Consider the following 21279-nt stretch of genomic DNA (forward strand, 5'->3'; position numbering starts at 1 on the left):
TCCGGACAGCGCTGGCCCCTGGCCTCTTGAGTGAGATGGGCGCACAACCCCAGAGTCTGTCAAGACTGGCCCGTACGGGCAGGGGTACCTTTACCTTTACGGACGACTCTGAGCGAGAACCCAATTCATACATTACTCCCCACCCTACCACATAGTTCCTGGAGGAATTTTGAGTTGTGAATTATGATACTGTGAAAGGGCCCCCTTTACAATTCTGCTTTTTCTCCATTTCCTTCCCCCTTTAGGATGCTTGGAGCCTCTTGAAGAGGTAAGCAACTGTGGCTGTAAGTGTGATTCATTCTGTCAACAACCAGCCCGAGAAGCTTGTAAGCTTGTATCCACCTTCAGTCATGCTCAGAGCAGACCCGTTGAGATTAATAGGTAAAGGTAAAGGTACCCCTGCCCGTACGGGCCAGTTGAGATTAATAGATGCTGTTAATTTAAAGGTAAAGGGACCCTTGACCATTAGGTCCAGTCACGACTGACTCTGGGGTTGCGGCGCTCATCTCGTTTTATTGGCCGAGGGAGCTGGCATACAGCTTCTGGGTCATGTGGCCAACATGACTAAGCCACTTCTGATGAACCAGAGCAGCACAAGGAAACGCCGTTTACCTTCCCGTCAGGGTGGTACTTATTTATCTACTTGCACTTTGAGGTGCTTTCGAACTGCTAGGTTGGCAGGAGCTGAGACCAAGCAATGGGAGCTCACCCGTCACGGGGATTCGAAGAACCGCCAACCTTCTGATCAGCAAGCCCTAGGCTCTGTGGTTTAACCCACAGTGCCACCCGCGTCCCGTCTGAAATAGTACAGGAGAGCAATTCTGATGCCATTTTTACTCTCCCAATGACCTCAAATGTTCCTCTGCAATAAGGGAGGAAAAATGGGGAAAGCCTTCCCATTGTCTTTTGGCTTGCAAATACTGCCTTAAGGGCACATTTGTGTATGATTAGGGTGAACCTATGAACCGGATTGAGGATCTAAAAGTATTTACCATCACAAAAGAATGGCTGGACTGCCCAGGTAATGCAATCAGTGACCATTATCAGGTATCCTGTCAGGCAGGATTTCTGCTGTAGATGGCCTCCTTCTGTGATGTATGTATGATGTTTCTGGGGGTGGTGGTCTTGGGCCACTGGGCAGGCAATTTCAAAAGTCTATATAGGGGCTTGTGCACCATTGTTCAGGGTTCTCAACCCTCCTGTGTGTGGTAACCCTATTGCAACAGGTCCTTGATAAAGATCAGGCTTACTACCTGCTTTCCTTCTCAATATAACTCTGGTTGGCCTCTGTTATCTTCTCCTACCAATAGGGAACCCACTTTAGGACTCTGTATGGGCTTCAGAATACCCCATAAGGGAAAGGGAGCAGTTTTTTTCTTATAACACCACCTTTCTTTGGTTTCCTTATGATCCTGTTTCCTTGAACCAAGCAGTTCCCCCAACGTGGGTCTTACCTGCAGATCCACATAGATGGCAGTGTGCTCGTGCCCCTTCGCAGCCACGCAACTCGCAGGTAGTTCTGCTCCCTCGATACCTGAGAGGAGTTTCAGAGTTCCAGCCAAGGACAAAGTCTGCAGGGATTCTCGATAGGTCTCATATACGCCACGGGGAACTCCCTCTGGGCAAACCAGATACACTAGGGACAGAACAGAGATTTAAAAATACAGGCACTCTCCTCAGACAATCAAAGGTATCAGCCAATTGGAGGGAAGGGGCACCAGTTATACCTTCTATCACAGGCATCCCCAAATTCGGCCCTCCAGATGTTTTTGGGACTACAATTCCCATCATCCCTGACCACTGGTCCTGTTAGCTAGGGATGATGGGAGTTGTAGTCCCAAAACATCTGGAGGGCCGAGTTTGGGGGTGCCTGCTCTATCAGGAGTGAGGGAACTATTTTTCTGTCCCAGTGACCACATGAAAATGAAAAGTTCTCCACACAGCAGACATCTGAAGAGGTCTTACCTGTTGGCCGAGCTTTGGTCAGCTGGTAAGTTGCCCTCAGGGCACGGACGGCTCTAATGACTTCCTGTACTAACAGGAAGTTTGCCTCTTCGTCGGGATGACGCCAGTGAGCCTGGAAATGTGGAGGAGGGGAAAACTGTCATGCTTATGATAATATTTTATTCTCTTGTTAATTATGATGTTTTAAATGTGCATTTTATATTTGACTTCACTTAGCAATGTTTCCTTTTGAAATGTTTAAGATTTTTTAAAAACTTTGTGTTAAATATGTATTCCGTAGCTGACCTCCTCTGTAATGTTTTATTTTGAAATCTTTTAGATAATATTTTAGTTTCCTGTTAATTATGTTTCTTTGACTGTATATGATTTATTTTACGTTCTTCAGAAATGTTTGATTCTGGATTGTTTTATTGATGTTTAATATGCTGTAAACTGCTTTGAGATTTTTCTTAAAAACATAAAGCGGTATAGAAATGGGGGGGGGGGGACTTGAAAAGATCCTTCTTTCCTTGTAGAATTAGAGCCATGGCTGCACCATACCTTTAAAGTTTACTATTATATTTCGTATCTATTTCATGAAACTTACATATTGTAGAAAACCTTACACCAGTTTAAGTGCCATGGCTTCCCCCAAAGAACTGTGGGAGCAGCAGTTTATTAATGGTGCTGAGACTTGTTAGGAGATGCCTATTCCCCTCACAGAGTTACAATTCTCAGAGTGGTTTAATTATCCAATCCCTTTCCCAGGGAACTCTGGGAATTGTATCTCTCTGAGGAGAATCGCAGTCTCCCAACAACTCACAGCACCTTCAAAATGGCACCACAGCGCTTTCGATGTATGATGTGGCCAAAGTTGAAACTAGAACTTGCTGTAATATCTACATTACTGGATATTCAGTGGTACCTTGGTTCTCAAACTCTGAAAACCCAGAAGTAAGTGTTCCAGTTTGTGAACGCTTTTTGGAAGCCAAACATCCAGTGTGGCTGTTGGCTATTGTTTCTGGGGCGCCTGCACCAATCAGAAGCTGTGCCTTGGTTTTTGAACATTTTGGAAGACAAATGGACTAACTGGACCTGATTAAGTTTGGCGCTTTTGCAATTTATTTTGTGTTTTTGTTTCTGAGGCTTTTTCGATTAATTTTCATGACTGTGTGGAACCCAGTTCAGCTATTGATTGATTGTGTGACTGCGGAAATGGATAAAAGCCCCCCATCCAAACAATGACTATCATCAGTGCAGGTAAGAATTTTTTTATTTTTATTATTATTATTATTATTATTATTATTATTATTATTATTATTATTATCATCATCATCATCATCATCATCATCATCATCATCATCATCTCCAATACTGTCTTATTTATGTTATAGGACAGTACATTGATTATTGCTTTCATTTTATGGATCGATGGTGTCGTTAGTAAAATTCATGTTAAATCGCTGTTTCAGGGGTTGTTTTTAAAAGGCTTGAAAGGCATTACTTTCTATGGGAAAGTGTGCCTTGGTTTTGGAACGCTTTGGTTTTGGAACGGACTTCCGGAACGGATTAAGTTTGAGAACCGAGGTACCACTGTACTCCAAGGCTTATGAAATAAACTTATACAAGCACTTCCGGAAAATACACAGGTGAGCCCTGAATCACTTTGAAATGCGCCCCCCATTTTAACACATTTCCTTCTTTCAGGTCCCCGGAAACGCCCTCACCAGTTGCTCCGCACTGGGATATCTGGCCACGCAGATACTGGGAGGAGACTGGGATCCAATCCTGGGGAGGCGCTGCCACAGTTCCTCTGTGAGGAAAGGCATAAAGGGAGAAAGGAGGCGCAGAGCCATGTCCGCACAACTGTGCAAGGTCTGACGGGTGGAGAGTAGCCGAGACGGATCCCCACTCCTCAATATGGGCTTCACAGACTCCTGTGGATGAAAAACAGGCGTGTTACCATCGTCTGGGAAGAGACGTGCTTTCTGAAGATCCAACTCCATGCCAGGGTTGGGAAGCTGCGGCCCTCCTGATGTTGACGGACTACAACTCCCATCGCTCCTGATCGTCAGCCGGGCTAGCTGGAGCTAATAGGAGTTGTAGTCCTGTAACATACCAAGGGCCCCATGCAGCATCTGTAAATGGTTCAGCATGGGGGTGGGGGAATATTTTCCTTTACTTTTCCTTTACTTTGAGGTAACCTGTTGGAGGGCACATGCAAGCAAGGGGTGGGAAGAGAGCCGAAAAAAAGGATGGAAGACATAAAATGAGCCTGCTGGATCCGGCCAATGGCTCATCTAGTCCAGCATCCTTTTCTCATCGTGGCCGACCAGATGCCTGTGGGAAACCTGCACCCAGAGAATGGGGCCTTCTCTGCAGTGGCTCCCCATCTGTGGATGCTCTCCCCAGGGAAGTTCGCCTGGCGCCTTCATTATATAACTTTAGGTGCCAGGCAAAAACGTTCCTTTTTAACCAGGCCTTTGATTGACCTGATTGACATCCTATACCCTTTAAAAATGTGACTACAGTGGTGCCTCAGGTTAAGAACTTAATTCGTTCCGGAGGTTTGTACTTAACCTGAAACTATTCTTAACCTGAGGTACCACTTTAGCTAATGGGGCTGCCCACTGCCGAGCAATTTCTGTTCTCATCCTGAAGCAAAGTTCTTAACTCGAGGTGCTATTTCTGGGTTAGTGGAGTCTGTAACCTGAAGCGTCTGTAACCCGAGGTACCACTGTATGTGTGTATGTGGGGGGGGTGTTATTGTTTTTATTTTGATTTTATATATTGTGATCTTTTCTATGAACCGCCCTGAGACCTCCGGGTATAGGGTGGTATATAAATTCTAATAATAATAATAATCTGCACATGAGTGAAATAGCACTCTGCCACTCCCAACATTCTATTCTTTCTTTTTCTGCGCTCCATATTCTCTTTCTGCCGCCACCTCTCTCTCTCTCTCTCTCTCTCTCTCTCTCTCTCTCTCTCTCTCTCTCTCTCTTTCTCCATGCCCTCTTTCTCCCACAATCATCCTTGCCACCCACAATAAATCAACACCTGCTTCAGCGTATAGAGCACCCAGATTACTCAAAGCCTCACCTCCGGTGATAAATCTCATGGAAAATATGAGAACCAGAATCATAGACCAGCCTTTCTCGAACTGTGGGTCCCCAGATGTTGTTGAACTACAACTCCCATTACCCCTAGCTAGCAAGGCCAGAGCTCAGGGATGATGGGAGTTGTAGTCCAACAACATCTGGGGACCCACAGGTCGAGAACCGCTGCCCTAGACGATGCCCATCTGTATCCTGACCTGCAAGTTTTTCACTTCTCAGGCTACGATCTAGTCGTGTCCATCTCACTCCCAGAGAGGTGGTAGGAATCTGAACCCACAGGCAGAGCTCACCAGGTAGTTATCGCAGAAATCGTGCAGCCAGAAAAGATGGACCGAGGACGCGACAGAATGCAGTTCGTACCCTTCAAACCTCCGGGCACAATCTTCCACTGTGTGGTAGAGACGACTGAGGATCCAGCGCTCCATCGGGGAGCTAGGGAAGACCTGGAGGAAGAGGTAAATGAGTGGCAGAAGTATTCCAGTGTATTAAAATTTCTACCCCACCTTTTTTCTCTCATGCAACTCAAGACGGAGGCCATAAATCCCTGCATATTTTACATAAACGAAACCGTTCAGTATTTCATTATTACGTCCATCAAAACTTATTTACACTGCTGAATTTATCTTAACGTTTTCAAGTGTACAAAATTCCCCCCCCCCAATATATTCAATAAACATTTTCCAATCTTCTCTAAACGTATGTTCTTCTTGTTCTCTTTTTCTATATCAGGGGTCAGCAAACTTTTTCAGCAGGGCACTGGTCCACTGTCCCTCAGACCTTGGGGGGCGGCGGACTATATTTCGGGGGGGGGGGATGAACGAATTCCTACACTCCAAAATAACTCAGAGATGCATTTTAAATAAAAGGGCACATTCTACTCATATAAAAACACGCTGATTCCTAGACCGTCCACAGGCCATATTTAGAAGGTGACTGGGGCGGATCTGGCCCCCGAACCTTAGTTTCCTACCCATGTTCTATATGTTAAGTCTGCAAGCTGCATGTATTCCATCAGTTTAAGTTGCCATTCTTCTTTAGTTGGGACCTCACTCATTTTCCATTTTGGGGCTAACAAAACACAAGCCACAGTAGTGGCAAACATAAAAAACTTCGCCCAGTGGAACTGACTTTTGAGCCAACGTGTCGAGGCTGTCAGTGTGGTAGACGAGTGCAGAAAATGCTTCCTAGTCAAATCCTAGGTGTGCTGAAAGGTTAAGGAGACGTCTGTTTCTTTGGGAGACCTCTATTGTGCAGTCAACATTTTACACAGCACAAAGACAGACCGACAGATGTCAACATATTCTGTAAGCAAATCACGCCCTTCCCTGCGTACACACATCCCCAGTTACCTTCTCTGGCTCCAGTGGGGTAAATCCTTCTCCCAAGGCTCCCAAAGTAAACTTCAGGGCATTCCACACTTTGTTGCAGAAACGACTGGCACTCTCCACCGCAGCCACGTCGAGGTTAATGCCGTCACCTGAGGAAGGGAATGCATGTGATGTTAAGGGCCTCAGTTTCCAAGTCGGCCACATCCCCGTACCTACGGGACCGCCTCTCCTGGTATGCCCCACGGAGAGCCTCAAGGTCCATAAATAGCAACACCCTAGAGGTCCTGGGCCATAAGGAAATTAGATTAGCCTCAACTAGAGCCAGGGCCTTCTCAACACTGACTCCAGCCTGGTGTAACGCTCTGTCTCATGAGACCAGGGCCCTGCAGGATCTGATTTCTTTCCGCAGGGCCTGTAAGAGTTGTTCCACCTGGCCTTTGGCTTGGAGCCAAATTGATTCCCTCCCCCTCTTTCTTTTTCCTTTCTACTCCTGTGATGAGGATGCATTTTAATGTTTCTATATTTGTAATGATGTATTTTAATCTTGTTTTTAAGTTGTATTCATCCAACTTGTTTTATTATTGCTTGTTAGCCGCCCTGAGCCCGGCCTTGGCTGGGGAATGCGGGGTATAAATAAAAATTATTATTATTATTATTATTATTATTATTATTATTATTACTGGTTACAATGCTAAACAGAAACACGTGAAGCTGCCTCATATTGAACCAGATCACTGGGTCCATCTCGCTTAGTTCTGTCTGCCAATGACTGGCATCTCCAGGATTTCAGACAGGGATCTCTCCCAGTCACAGCCGCAAATGCCAGGGACTGAAGCCACTTTGGTTATTTCATGGACAGGGCCCCTCAGAAAAATAAAGAGGAACGTTCCAGCTTCTCACCTTGGGCAGAATAGGAGCAGAGAGCGAACCTGAGGGCATCAGTTCCACATTCAGGAATTCCTTGAGGAAAATCTCGCTGCTGGAAAGGGACAATGATAGGAGGAAGTGAGAACACACAGGAACCCCATAAAACAAAAGGGTGAGTGGGTCCGGCTGGAGGGCAGAGTAAAGTGTGGGGGGAACCAACCTGGCCTTCCATAGCAATGGCAACCTCCCTCGGGTCCAGATTGCTATTTTGAAGCTTCTCCTGTAGCACCTGAAAACAATAAATAATAATAATAAGAGGGAAACTTTAGGGAGAGGAGGAGCCAGAGATAAAGGGAAATCAAGACTGCCTTTCCCGGGTTTTCCCTGCTTAGGATAATACCATATATACAGAACCTTAGGCTGAGATCCAGCACCGAGGGCCTTCTGGCGGTTCCCTCATTGCGAGAAGTGAAGTTACAGGGACCAGACAGAAGACCTTCTCGGTAGTGGCACCTGCCCTGTGGAACGCCCTCCCACCAGATGTGAAGGAAATAAGCAGCTATCTTCTCTTTAAAAGACATCTGAAGGCAGCCCTGTTTAGGGAAGTTTTTAATATTTAATGCTGTATTGTTTTTAACACCTGACTGGAAGCCGCCCAGAGTGGCTGGGGAAACTCAGCCAGATGGGTGGAGTATAAATATAATAATAATAATAATAATAATAATAATAATAATAATAATAATAATAATAATAATAATAAATAGCATATAACATGACAAGCATCTCAGCATTTTGAACTTTATTTTTAAAGGAGGTTTCTAAACCTCCTAGCTATGGATACAGTGGAACCTTGGAAGCTGAATGCCTTTGAACTCGAACAGTAGTGATTGTTTCCGAATGATTTTTGGAAGCTGAATGTCAGGCACGGCTTCCTATTGGCTGCAGGAAGCTCAGCAAACTCTGGCTCCCTAAAAAAAGCTTAACTCTGGTCAATCCTCCAATGATAATGGAGGGCAGTTTTTTTATACTGTGAGTAGATTGCAGGACATGCCTGGTATAAGGAAACCTTTTATTAGTGACTTTTGACGGCATTATCATAATGACATGTGGTATAATAAGGAAAATACTAGGGCCACAGTCCTTTACAAGAGCAGACAAAGCAGTGGGATGTCAAAGTCTACAAAGGGTGAAGAGAAAGACTTGTTCCAATTTTCTGAACAGTTAAGAACCTGCAAGGGGGCACCATAAATCACATCCAAAGGGTTGATCACATTCCCAAGAGATTTGCTCATCTTTCTGCCATGAGCATCACGGACCATTGAGTGAAGGGAAACCTGAAAGGGAGAGACAGGAAATGTGTTATGTCTTCAAAACCCTGCAAAGAGCACCAACAGGCTATCGAGGAAAAGCAACGGCAACCCGTACTATGAAATAACAGCCATGGGAAGGCACAAGGAACACAAGGTATACTGCCTTTGTGTTATTATTTGAATTGGTAGATTCGTGAGAGTTTGGTCTGTACGCTTACAAATCAGACTACAGTGGTTCTCTTTTCTGAAACAGCTACAGTTTCTCAAGATCACAAACTGCTGCATGTTAAAAAGCAAAGACATCACCTTGCCAACAAAGGTCCGTATAGTTAAAGCCATGGTTTTCCCAGTAGTGATGTATGGAAGTGAGAGCTGGACCATAAAGAAGACTGATCGCCGAAGAATTGATGCTTTTGAATTATGGTGCTGGAGGAGACTCTTGAGAGTCCCGTGGACTGCAAGATGATCAAACCTATCCATTCTGAAGGAAATCAGCCCTGAGTGCTCACTGGAAGGACAGATTGTGAAGCTGAGGCTCCAATACTTTGGCCACCTCATGGGAAGAGAAGACTCCCTGGAAAAGAACCTGATGTTGGGAAAGATGGAGGGCACAAGGAGAAGGGGACAACAGAGGATGAGATGGTTGGATAGTGCTCTCAAAGCTACTAACATGAGTTTGACCAAACTGCGGGAGGCAGTGGAAGACAGGAATGCCAGGGGGTCACGAAGAGTCGGACACAACTAAACAACAACACAGTAGTTCTCTTTTCTGAAACAGCTACAGTTTCTCAAGATCACAAACTGCAGGATGTTATCCTTAGTCCAAGGATAGGAACCCTGTGGCAGCAGCATCGGGATGTGGGTGGCAGGAGTGGCAGAGCAGGGTGGTGTTTCCTGTTTCACCTCAAGTGGCCAAATGGGAGATGCCGCTCCCGCCCATGGCTACCCAAATACTGTTGGGACTTCCGTCAGCCCCTGCTGGCATAATGATGGGGGTTGTAACACAACAATGGAGGGCCGCTGGCTCCCTATCCATGCCCTGTATGCAAGACAGCAGGAGAGCCTAAAAGGCAATTCTAGCCCCACCATGATGACCCAGGAGAACAGAAGCACAACACGACAATTCAGGTTAAAGCAAGTGGTGGGGATTAATCAAAATAAAATAAAAAACTTGGCCACCTGGGAATGAAGTTCTTATCACACCAACTTTAAGACTCAGGAGGACAGAAAGGTAGAGTACCGGAATACAGACAGAACTAAGTGGATTGACAAGGATTACATTAAAAATAGTATTTTGAAAATGCAGGTTGCGGTGAACCAATTGCAAGGACCTCTTCAACAGCTGTGTTCACATATCCTGTGTTGATAATCAGGAAGTACAGTGGTACCTCGGGTTAAGTACTTAATTCGTTCCGGAGGTCCGTTCTTAACCTGAAACTGTTCTTAACCTGAAGACCACTTTAGCAAATGGGGCCTTCTGCTGCCGCCGCGCCGCCAGAGCATTTCTGTTCTTATCCTGAAGCAAAGTTCTTAACCTGAAACACTATTTCTGGAGTAGCGGAGTCTGTAACCTGAAGCGTATGTAACCTGAGGTACCACAGTATAAGTTGTGGATAAATAGTTAGGCCTCACACTTTGCTTCTCTCAGTCCCATGGATCTTCTCATAATGCCCTCCAGGAACCGAAGTACAGAATTTCTAGCATCCAATCCATACCTGAGAAAAAGGTAGCTCTCCGGTCAACTGTTTCCCCAGCATCACCATCCGGGCCACCCAGAAGAAGAGAAGGTCGCTCCCAGTCTCCAAAAGGCTATTGGGGTAGAACTGCTGGAGATCTTCTGTCTGCAGGGGGACGAAGGCAGGACCAGTGGCGTCAGCACACGCCCCACACCTGGGCTTGCCATATTTCAAAAAGGAAACTTCCTGACACCCCCCCAAAGCTGTTGAGCTTACTGCCCCAAACTGGCACATTTTGCAGGGTTTTATGAATAACCACCACCCCTGGAGGAGATCCACTGGCTTTCCTGTCGCAAGCCTGTGACACTGCCGGGCAATCGCCGCCCAGCACATCTGGATGCCCACTCTGCCTAGCTCCGAAAGAAACTTTTTTTTAAAAAAAATGAAATTCAAAAAACCCCCAGGAAAGACACACACCCCCCGGAAAAAAGTGAAAATGGCAAAGCTCGCCGCGACTGCACCTTCCTCTCTTCCCCACCTCCTTCCTTCTCCCCCCAATTCCCTGGTCAAGGGAAATGACCTTGTCACTTCCACTGCTGCCTGGAAGGAGCCTCTCCCAGAATTATTATATTTTAAACCCAACACATGGGGGGGGGGGAATCCCAGAAAACTGAAAGAAACCCTGGTTTGCCATACGTCCCGGAAATTCCTGACATCTGTTAAGATTCTAAAATTCCCCCCAGACGTCATTTTAGGCGTCCAATTTCTGTGCATGTCCGGAATTTTCCAGACGTATGGCAAGCCTACCTACCTCAGACCTGTAATAGTACCTCCATCCCTCCTGCCTCCCTGGTGCCTCCCTCTGTTTCTGTACCAATCTCATGAGAAAGAGAATGTTTAGTGGAGCTGAACGTTTGATATGGACCTGGGAGAACCAGAGCCAGCAGCTCACCAAATAGCCTTGAAACAACCACTTAAGTCTTGGCGCCCATTTAGAAAATGGGAAGAGTATTAACCCAACTCAAAAGCATATTGCAAAGACGAGCTTAAAGACTACAAGTGCTCAGCATAAAAACCAAAACCAAACCTCTATCTGTGGTGCAAAAAGTTAATAACACAGAGGACTGATCACAAGAATAGTGCTGTCATGACTCCCATTAAAAATACCCGGCCTGCTGCTCATGCTTCACCCATGGCAAGTGAACAAGAAGCCATACATGCTACCTCCAAGGCAGGGTTGGAGATGCTGGACTCCACTCCCATAATCCCTCATCACTGGCTATGCTGGCTAGGACTGATGGGAGTTTGAGGTCATGAGGATGTATGCCTGGGGTTGCTGTAAGTGGAGGGGTAAGTATGGCGCCCCCATTACACTACCCACTGGCCGTCTTCTTCTTGGCCAGGGGCGGGGTGAACATGTGGCTCTTCAGCTCCTTGTCCCTCCCAGTTCTACTCACCTTATGGGGCCAACCCAGCGCAGCAAAAGGGAAAAGTCCAGATGAGAACCAAGTGTCCAGGACATCGGCATCTGGTGAAAACAAAAAACAAATGTGAATGTTTTATTCAAAAGGTCCAGGGTGCCTGATCTGGAGGAGTTTAAAGGCCCTCCAGTCCCCATCCCAGAGTCCTAATCCAGATTTCCCCCACCCCATCAGCAATGTATAATAATAATAATAATAATAATAATAATAATAATAATGTATTTATATCCTGCCCATCTGGCTGGGTTTCCCCAGCCACTCTGGGCAGCTCCCAACAGAATATTAAGAACACAATAAAACATCAGATGTTAAAAACATCAAATATTAAAAGCTTCCCTAAACAGGGCTGCCTTCAGATGTCTTCTAAAAGTCATATAGTTGTTTATTTCCTTGACATTTGACGGGAGGGCGTTCCACAGGGCGGGTGCCACCACCAAGAAGGCCCTTTGCCTGGTTCCCTGTAACTTCACTTCTTGCAGTGAGGGAACCGCCAGAAGGCCCTCGGCGCTGGACCTCAGTGTCAAGGTTGAACGATGGGGGTGGAGACGCTCCTTCAGGTATACCGGGTTGAGGCCATGTATGGTTCTTAGAAGGCTTCCTTATAGGAATGCGCAGAGTATCTGGTAATGTAAGCAATTTCTCAAGGTGACGGGATAGAAAGGAAAAGTAGGGATGTGTGATGGAGAATGATGCTGGCTCACAAAGGCCACCAAATTTCATTTCAAGCACTTCCTTGCGTTCGGCCAGATGCATTGGCACTCTCCCTACCAGAAGTACGAATATCTGTGCTGCTGCCTTACCTCTCACCAGCTCCAGATCCTTTTCTGGTTTTCCCAGCATGCCTGCTGCTTTCCCCCGAGCTTCTGCTTCTGTCCTGCCCACTACCCATAATCCATCGCTCTCCTCCTGCTGCAGATGAAAAGAAGCTGAAGTCGCATTGCAACTAGGACCGGAGGCGCCAGAGACTCGTTTCCAACCACAACCCTGCCAACCCCTTTGCTACGGTGGCTGATACCCAGTCAAAGAGGCTAAAACTCACCTCTGCTGCATCCAGTGATCCTGGAACCGTGACCCGATAGGCTGGAATCTGATGACCCCACCACAACTGGCGAGAAATACACCAGTCACTGAGTGGGAGGGAGGAGAAAATCAATCAAAATGATGCCATTTGGATTTCAAGAACACAAGGGCCACTTGCAAGATCAAATGAAGGTCCGTCTAGCTCTGCTTTCCCCAACATGGTGCCCTCCAGGTTTTGGACTACAACTCCCATAATCCCTGGACAATAGCCAAGCTTGTGGAGGATGATGGGATTTGTGGTCCCCAAACCTTCTTTAACAACATTTATATAACGCTTGCTCAATAGAAGATCTCTGCGGCTGGATGGCATCAGGCTGGGCTAGTTAGATGCTTCTGGAATAATTATTCCCTTTATTTGTGGTGTTCAGGCTGTGAGCGCCTCTGCTTGCGTAGCCAAAACAGCACCTCCCATGTACAAGAGGGAAATTTCATAGAAGCATCTCTGTTAAGTCCCATCAAGTCCAATGGGGCTTACACCCAGGCGGCAGCGACCCAAAACCAGTGTCGCCGCTTACTAAGAGGAAGAGGTGGCAATGAGGTTGGTGCGGTGCAAACACACTAGCGGGCGACAGGAGGTCAGGTAAGTGCTGCCAGCCCACCCCGACGGCTGTAGAATAGCAGCCAAAATCCCTCTTTATTACTTTAGCAACAGGAATGAATGAATGAATCTTTATTTGCATCAGCCATCAGCCATAGCAGTAAAACAACAATACAAAATACAAGGAATATCCTATCTTACCTGGTATTCAAGAGCCAAGTCCTCCAGTTTTTCTCATGGAATTTAGGGGTCAACTTCAAGAATCCGGACTCCACAGCCTTAGGGAAGAAACAGATAAACCTGGTTAACTCAATTCAGGGCAAGCTGATACCTTGGGTGGAGAGGTGTGTCTTTCTATCTCTTAGTAACCAACGAGATGCCCCTGGGAAGCATGCAAGCAGGCGACAAGCCAAGCCAAAACACTTCCCCACCCTTGGTTTTCTGGCGACTGAAGTTCAGATGAAGGTTGCCTCTGATTCTGCAAGTGGCATACAGCCATCATGACTAGTAATCGCCAGGAACTCCATGGGTGGAATTCAACATCACGTAATGTGATCATTCCATCAGAGCAAGCATTTCTGCTTGTCAGATGGACCAATCTCCCCTCTCCTCCCCCCATGAGCTGTTCTGGGGACTTTCCCAAACCCAAATAGCTGATTTAAGGAGGCATCGCAGAGGAGGAGAAGGGGGCAAGTACTGTTGCATTAGCGGGACTCTTTGTGCTGTCTCAAACTCCCACAACTATTTAGTTAAACCCTCGTGTGAAGCCACCAAGATTGATGAGCATCGCTATATCTTGTACTGTAGTCACAATGGGACACGCCAAGACCACATAACACCAGTCTTGAAAGACTTACATCAGCTCCCAATACCTTTCTGAGCACAATTCAAAATATTGGTGCTGACCTTTAAAGCCCTAAATGGCCTCAGCCCAGTATACCTGAAGGGGCGTCTCCACCCCCATTGTTCTACCCGGACACTGAGGTCCAGCGCCGAAGGCCTTCTGGTGGTTCCCTCACTGCAAGAAGCCAAGTTACAGGGAACCAGGCAGAGGGTCATTTCAGTAGTGGCACCCGCCCTGTGGAACGCCCTCCCAACAGATGTCAAAGAGATAAACAACTACCAGACTTTTAGAAGACATCTGAAGGCAGCCCTGTTTAGGGAAGCTTTTAATGTTTAATAGGTTATTGCATTTTAATATTCTGTTAATATTCCCCAGAGTGGCTGGGGAAACCCAGCCAGTTGGGTGGGGTATAAATAAATAATAATTATATAGCAATTCTAAAGATCTCTGCAGTCTAATACATGCATGCTCCCCACCCTTATAGTTCCAGTCTTAGAATGTGGGCTGTATCAGATTATCCTAGCAATGTTAAAGCGTTTGGGGAGTTACCTCCAAGGCCCCACGAGCCATTTCTTCACATCGGACAAACCACTGGTTCTTCAAGAGGGTTTCGATCACATCCCCAGAGCGGCTGTGAAGGGTGGGAGTTGGGGGAGAGATAGAACAAAGAGTCACTTCCGATTCCCAGGATGCCTTCCACCTTGCAATGCTAAAATCCTCCAGCATCAGGATGTTAGTGCTATTTATATAGTGGCGTCAGCATAGGTAGAGCATAAGCAATAATAATAATAATAAAAAGCCTCAGCCCTAAGGAGCAATACAATCTCAGTTGTTTGCAGGGACCAGAGAGAGAAAGAGCTCTAGGTGGCTGCATTTAAATTTTTATTTTATGATTTTCAGTTTTATACATTTCAATAATTTTACATTCATTTTAACATTTCAAAACCCAGCTTCCTTCCCCCTCTTTCTCTGCATATTCAAATTAACTTAATTTGCTCACTTATTCATCGACTTTAAATAGATACTCTTATAAAACTGCAGGTTATTCTCCTGCCAATGTTCTTATCTGTTTACAGTTGATTTGTAAATAATCAATAAACCATTTACATTCTTTTATTAAAAAAAGTTTGTTATCTTGATTTCTTTCTCCCCGCTCCCCGGTAAGTTTCACCATTTCTGCATATTCCATAGGTTTTTGTATCCATTCTTCTTTCACTGAGACTTCTTTTTCCTTTTGGGAATTATAGGGACAGAACTACCCAAGACGTATAGAAGTTTATTCATGCATGCGACTACAACGGCAAAAATGTTACTTGCCACCCCTCCCCACAAAAAATGGATGGCTGCATTTGTGCCCCAGGGCCTGGGATACCCCCACCCCCTAATGTACAGCACCCTGTTTCGTTAGGGCTTTAATCATCACCAATAAAGACAGCTAGATGAAACTGAAGGATGGCTGGGGAGGGGAGAGGAGAGGTATAAAAAATAAAAATTCTACCATTACCTGCACAGGGGAAGCACCATGGGATGTTCCTTGGCCCCCCGATGGAGTCCTCTCTCCTTCAAAGCAGCCAACACCTTCTCACGGGCCAGGAATCTATGCAGCCCCTGAAAGGGGAACACCTTTCCTATCATCCAGTGTCTTGTGCTAACTTAAAAAAATATACCATATTTTTCCATGTATAAGATGCCCCCATGTATAAGAAGCCGCCTATTTGGGGGGACTCTTTTTTGGGGGAGTTGCCAAAAATCTCCCCTCACTGGCAGAAGCTGCCAATCACCCGCCCAACTGCTGTAGCGTCAGCCAATCAACACCAGCCCTTGACGCAGCAACCAATAACATGACCAACAGCCGCTGACAGCAGCCAATCAAATGTCCACCCTACGCACTATCCATGTATAAGACAACCCACACTTTTAAGAATAATTTCAAAAGGAAAAAACCTAGTCTTATACACAGAAAAGTACGGTAATTAACAGTTTTATTATGACATAGGTATTCCTGGGGTTCTTTTTTCATGAGCATGGTGACTGGGAGTGGCCGCCGAGACCATATAACACCGGTCCTGAAAGATCTTCATTGTCTCCCAGTACGTTTCCGAGCACAATTCAAAGTGTAGGTGCTGACCTTTAAAGCCCTAAATGGCCTCGGTCCAGTATACCTGTAGGAGCGTCTCCACCCCCATCGTTCAGTCCGGACACTGAGATCCAGCGCCGAGGGCCTTCTGGCGGTTCCCTCACTGTGAGAAGTGAGGTTACAGGGAACCAGGCAGAGGGCCTTCTCGGTAGTGGCGCCTGCCCTGTGGAACGCCCTCCCAGCAGATGTCAAGGCAATAAACAACTATTTTACTTTTAAAAGACAACTGAAGGCGGCCCTGTTTAGGGAAGTTTTTAATGTCTGACACTGTATTGTTTTTAATATTCAGCTGGAAGCCACCCAGAGTGGCTGGGGAAACCCAGCCAGATGGGCAGGGCATAAATAAATAATTATTATTATTATTATTATTATTATTATTATTATTATTATTATTAAAGACGGACCCCATCTAAGACATTTTGGTATTGGGGCATGAAATCCAAATGTCAACTCTCATGTAAGAAATCTATCCACATTGAAGAATCAAACAACTGCCTTCCACTTAATGGTGCGTCCGAATCTGCCATCTTTGGCGAAGCTACATCAGTTGGGTCAGCCCCAACGTGGAGGGATGTAGTGGTGACTGCAAACGGCTCTTGCTGCAGTGTTCCGAGCAACCGTAAGCTCGCATGGAAGCCCTCTTAAAAGGCCAAGCTTACCTGTAGCCAATCCCCACACTCGGCCGTCATCGTGCCATCTTCCGCAATAACCGAGATGAACGGCAGGCTGTGCCGGCGAGCCAGTTCGTAGTCGGCATGGCTGTGCGCTGGGGTCACCTTCACAGCCCCTGCGAAGGTGGCGAGAAAAAGTGAGAAGGGGCATCTATGAGAACAGATACCCCACGCCGGACGCTGCTGTTCGTCACACTGAATGGAGACTACAGTGGTACCTCGGGTTAACTCATTTCGGAGGTCCATTCTTAACCTGAAACTGTTCTTAACCTGAAGCACCACTTTAGCTAATGGGGCCTCCCGCTGCCGCTGCACCACCGGCATGCGAATTCTGTTCTCATCCTGAAGCAAAGTTCTTAACCTGAGGTAATATTTAGCGGAGTCTGTAACCTGAAGCATATATAACCTGAAGCGTATGTAACCCGAGGTACCACTGTATCTCCTCCAACAGTTCCCACTCTGGAGACTAGCAGAAAGTGCTGTGTAAGCCATCTAGGCCAGACAGTCCCACATCCACAAAGGATGAGCTGACTTGTGTCTGTTTTAAAATTTGCACAAGACAACAGTTTGGGGAAACTTGCAAAGGCTGGCAGCTTGGGCAAACAGGTGGGGGTGGAAAGAGAAACTAGAAAAGTTCTGCTTTTTACCACTTGAGGAAAGTTCTGCTTTTTCACTTGAGTAATCCTGTAAGCTAAGGGAGCGGGTGGCGCTGTGGTCTAAACCAGAGAGCCTAGGGCTTGCCGATCAGAAGGTTGGCGGTTCGAATCCCCGCAACAGAGTGAGCTCTCGTTGCTTGGTTCCTGCTCCTGCCCACCTAGCGGTTCGAAAGCACGTCAAAGTGCAAGTAGATCAATAGGTATCGCTCTGGTGGGAAGGTAAACAGTGTTTCCCTGTGCTGCTCTGGTTCGCCAGAAGTGGCTTAGTCATGCTGGCCACATGACCCGGAAGCTGTACGCCGGCTCCCTCGGCCAATAAAGTGAGATGAGCGCTGCAACCCCAGAGTCGGCCATGACTGAACCTAACGGTCAGGGGTCCCTTTACCTTTTAATCCTGTAAGAAGTTGTTTGTTGCTCACTATAAAAGGCAGCCCCCAGCGAGCAATCGGGGCTCAGCATTTGAGAAACATCTCGCTGGCCTCCGTGCAGCTAAATGAATTCTGACCTTCCTCGGAGAACCCGTGTCTGTCTTTATTGACTGCAATAACACAAACATCCAGCTTCCAGAAAGCAGGCCTACCTGTGCCCATCTCCTGCTCCACAGAGGGGTCGGTAAGGACAGGAAGGAGACGGCCGGTGAATGGGTGGCAGAGTCTCTTGCCGTGAAGGTGCTGGCAAAAAAAAAACCCCAGAAAGACAAACCCGGTCATACTGCGGTCAGCTCTCAAGAAAGAAAAAATTCAAAGCAGCTCCCCTTTGCTGGTGGTGGGAGAGTCGCACACATTCATCCAGTGCTTTACCAACTGCACTGTCTCCTGATGGAGTACAGGGTCAGTTTTAAGTGCTGGTTTCAACCTTTAAAGCCCTGCGCAACCTAAGACCCTCGTACCTACGGGACTGCCTCTCCTGGTATGTCCTGTGGACGGTCCATAAATGACAACATTTTGGAGGTCCCAGGTCTCAAGGTGGTTAGATTGGTTTCAAGTAGGGTCAGGGCTCTTTCAGTACTGGCCCTGACTTGGTGGAACGCTCTGTCACAAGAGACTAGGGCCCTGCGGGACTTGACATCTTTCTGCAGGGCCTGCAAGACAGAGCTGTTCCGCCTGGCCTTTGGTTTGGACTCAGTCTGACCTTCCCCTTATGGTCTTGATTTATCGGCTACTTTTAAAATGAGGCTGCATTTTAAATTGCATTTTAACCTGTATTTTAAATTAGGTTTATTATTGTGATTTTATTGGTGTTAGCTGCCCTGAGCCCGGCTCTGGCTGGGGAGGGTGGGGTATAAATAAAATTTATTATTATTATTATTATTATTATTATTATTATTATTATTATTATTATTCTCAATATGCTACCAATATTGCTTCTGGCCAACCCAGTGAGCAGGGCAACTGCTTCACACTAACTGATCCCTCCTGCCCAGTATTGCCTGATCTGCACACCCAGATTCATCGAAACATAGGAAGTTTCCTTCCACTGGATCAGACCGGTGGCTATTCTCACTTAGTTCTTAGACTGGCAGTGGCTCTCCAAGGTTTTAAAGCAAGAGTCTTTCCCAGCTAGAGATGCCAGGGACTGAACTTGGGACCTTCTGCATGCAGTGCAGTTGATCCACCTGCATTGCAGGGGGGTTGGACTAAAATTCTGATTCTTTTTTATTTTTATTTATTTTTTAAAGAATGTTCTATAACTTTAAATCATTTCCCATTTTTAACACTTGAATCCCCGGGCTCCCCCCCCCGCCCCAGTTTCCATAATATTTCTATTCTTTCTGCTGCATCTAATTACATTTTTCCAAATTCCTTTTATATCCATTTTCAGCTTACGCCTTGTTACATTTTAAGTTAATAATAATAATAATAATAATAATAATAATAATAATAATAATAATAATTTATTATTTGTACCCCGCCCATCTGGCTGGGTTTTCCCAGCCACTCTGGGCGGCTTCCAACCAAGATTAAAAATACATCAAAATGTCGCACATTAAAAACTTTCCAGAACAGGGCTGCCTTCAGCCACCTTGCTAATGTTTTTAAATATCTACAGTGATCTTTAAGATACTCTATAAAATTTTCCCACTCTTCACTGAATTTCTTATCATCTTGGTGTCTGATTTTCACAGTCATTTTTGCCATTTTGGCATAGTCCATCATCTTGGTTATCCAATCTTCCTTTTGTTGGGACTTTTTCTTCCTTCTATTTCTGGGCAAAACAATACTGTGATTCTACCACTCAGCTAGCGAGAGAGAGAGAGAGAGACAGAGACTCACAGGCCAACAACCCAAGGTAGGTAGAGATTTTGTGGCACAACAGCATCTAAGCCAAATTGAGCCACGCAGTCCGAGTGCGAAACTGTTTTCATAGGAATGTTTGTTGACTCATAGGAAAATTTAGTCAGGTCTGCTGTCAATGATGGGTTACAGGATTATACAGCTCTCTATCCCACTCTATCTCTCTTGCTCTGTGTGTGCTATCCCATCTCTTTTTCTTTCTGTCTCCTCCGCACCTTATTTTTGTGGGCTGCATGAAATTAATCTGTCACAGGCTGTCCATGTCAGGTTTCACATCTAGTTCCCCCAAGGCCTCTGCCAGCCAATACAGTGGTACCTTGGGTTAAGAACTTAATTCGTTCTGGAGGTCCGTTCTTAACCTGAAACTGTTCTTAACCTGAGGTACCACTTTAGCTAATGGGGCCTCCCGCTGCCGCAGTGCAATTACTGTTCTCATCCTGAGGTAAAGTTCTTAACCTGAGATACTATTTCTGGGTAGCGGAGTCTGTAACCTGAAGCGTCTGTAACCCAAGGTACTGCTGTATGCATTTCAAGCTGGGCCTTGCTATCGGAAGGGAGAACAGGGCGCAGAAGTCTTACTCTATACCGCGGGTCATCCGGATGGACAGCGACCGCCACGTCTCCCAACATGGTCTCCGGACGGGTTGTGGCCACAGGAAGTTCCTCGCCTGCCCTCAGTCAAAGGAAGCAGAGACCAGACGCGGGAAAACAAAGGTGTTTTAATCAGAAAGGTAAAACTTTGAGTCTATGACGTACAATCAAGCTAGAGCGGTGATCTCCCGGAGACTGAGTGACATTGCCAGACAAGAGGACATAGCCCAGGTAAAACCAGGGATGTTCCTAGGGGACCAGATTTATTGGACCATACCAGCCTCCTACCTTGCAGAAATCCACTATGTGGAATACCGCAGACTTCTTACAGCAGCTAGATTAAATGTCCTTGACTCTGCGATATTGTGGGAAAGGTACAGGGGAGTACCATATGCCCAGAGAACCTGTCATTGTGCCATGGGTGTGGCTGAGTCCACCGAACACATTCTCTTGACTTGCCCTTCTTATGCAGAGCTTAGACAAAATTTTATAGACCCACTCCTATGTCAATTTAGCTTCCTACCCGAAGAAAATCAGGTTTTATACTTGCTGAATAATGTCACTAGAGCTATACCTTTCTTGGTGGCCAAATTTCTTTTTTTAGCTTTTAAGCATCGCAAGACTATAATTGACTGTATTGATATGGGGCTATCTGTTTAGCCCATTTTAGGGTTGGCTAAGCTCTAAAATCTTCCTGGATGTTTTAACTGTGTATTGACAAATGTATTTTTTTTCTGACTGAC

The 21279-nt window shown here is 46.0% G+C and overlaps 1 protein-coding gene across 4 annotated transcripts in view; it reads right to left on the reverse strand.

The window, feature by feature from the left end:
• Positions 1 to 21279, reverse strand: part of VARS2 (valyl-tRNA synthetase 2, mitochondrial) — a 121675-nt gene that overhangs the window by 90277 nt on the left and 10119 nt on the right. For 3 of the 4 annotated variants that reach the window (XM_081901437.1, XM_081901440.1, XM_081901438.1), the window contains 18 exons: positions 20525 to 20613; positions 18232 to 18322; positions 16984 to 17111; positions 15692 to 15795; positions 14737 to 14818; positions 13545 to 13621; positions 12765 to 12852; positions 12526 to 12634; positions 11702 to 11772; positions 10284 to 10409; positions 8488 to 8592; positions 7479 to 7547; positions 7292 to 7370; positions 6413 to 6540; positions 5354 to 5506; positions 3672 to 3881; positions 1966 to 2077; positions 1455 to 1636 (listed from right to left, as the gene is read on the reverse strand). In XM_081901437.1, coding sequence (XP_081757563.1) covers positions 1455 to 1636; positions 1966 to 2077; positions 3672 to 3881; positions 5354 to 5506; positions 6413 to 6540; positions 7292 to 7370; positions 7479 to 7547; positions 8488 to 8592; positions 10284 to 10409; positions 11702 to 11772; positions 12526 to 12634; positions 12765 to 12852; positions 13545 to 13621; positions 14737 to 14818; positions 15692 to 15795; positions 16984 to 17111; positions 18232 to 18322; positions 20525 to 20613 — 2003 coding nt within the window. The remainder of the gene's footprint in view (positions 1 to 1454; positions 1637 to 1965; positions 2078 to 3671; positions 3882 to 5353; positions 5507 to 6412; positions 6541 to 7291; positions 7371 to 7478; positions 7548 to 8487; positions 8593 to 10283; positions 10410 to 11701; positions 11773 to 12525; positions 12635 to 12764; positions 12853 to 13544; positions 13622 to 14736; positions 14819 to 15691; positions 15796 to 16983; positions 17112 to 18231; positions 18323 to 20524; positions 20614 to 21279) is intronic. The other variant, XM_081901439.1, reaches the window with a different exon arrangement.

Source organism: Podarcis melisellensis, assembly GCF_964234715.1.
Source record: "Podarcis melisellensis genome assembly, chromosome: 2".
NCBI classification, from domain to species: Eukaryota; Metazoa; Chordata; class Lepidosauria; order Squamata; family Lacertidae; genus Podarcis; species Podarcis melisellensis.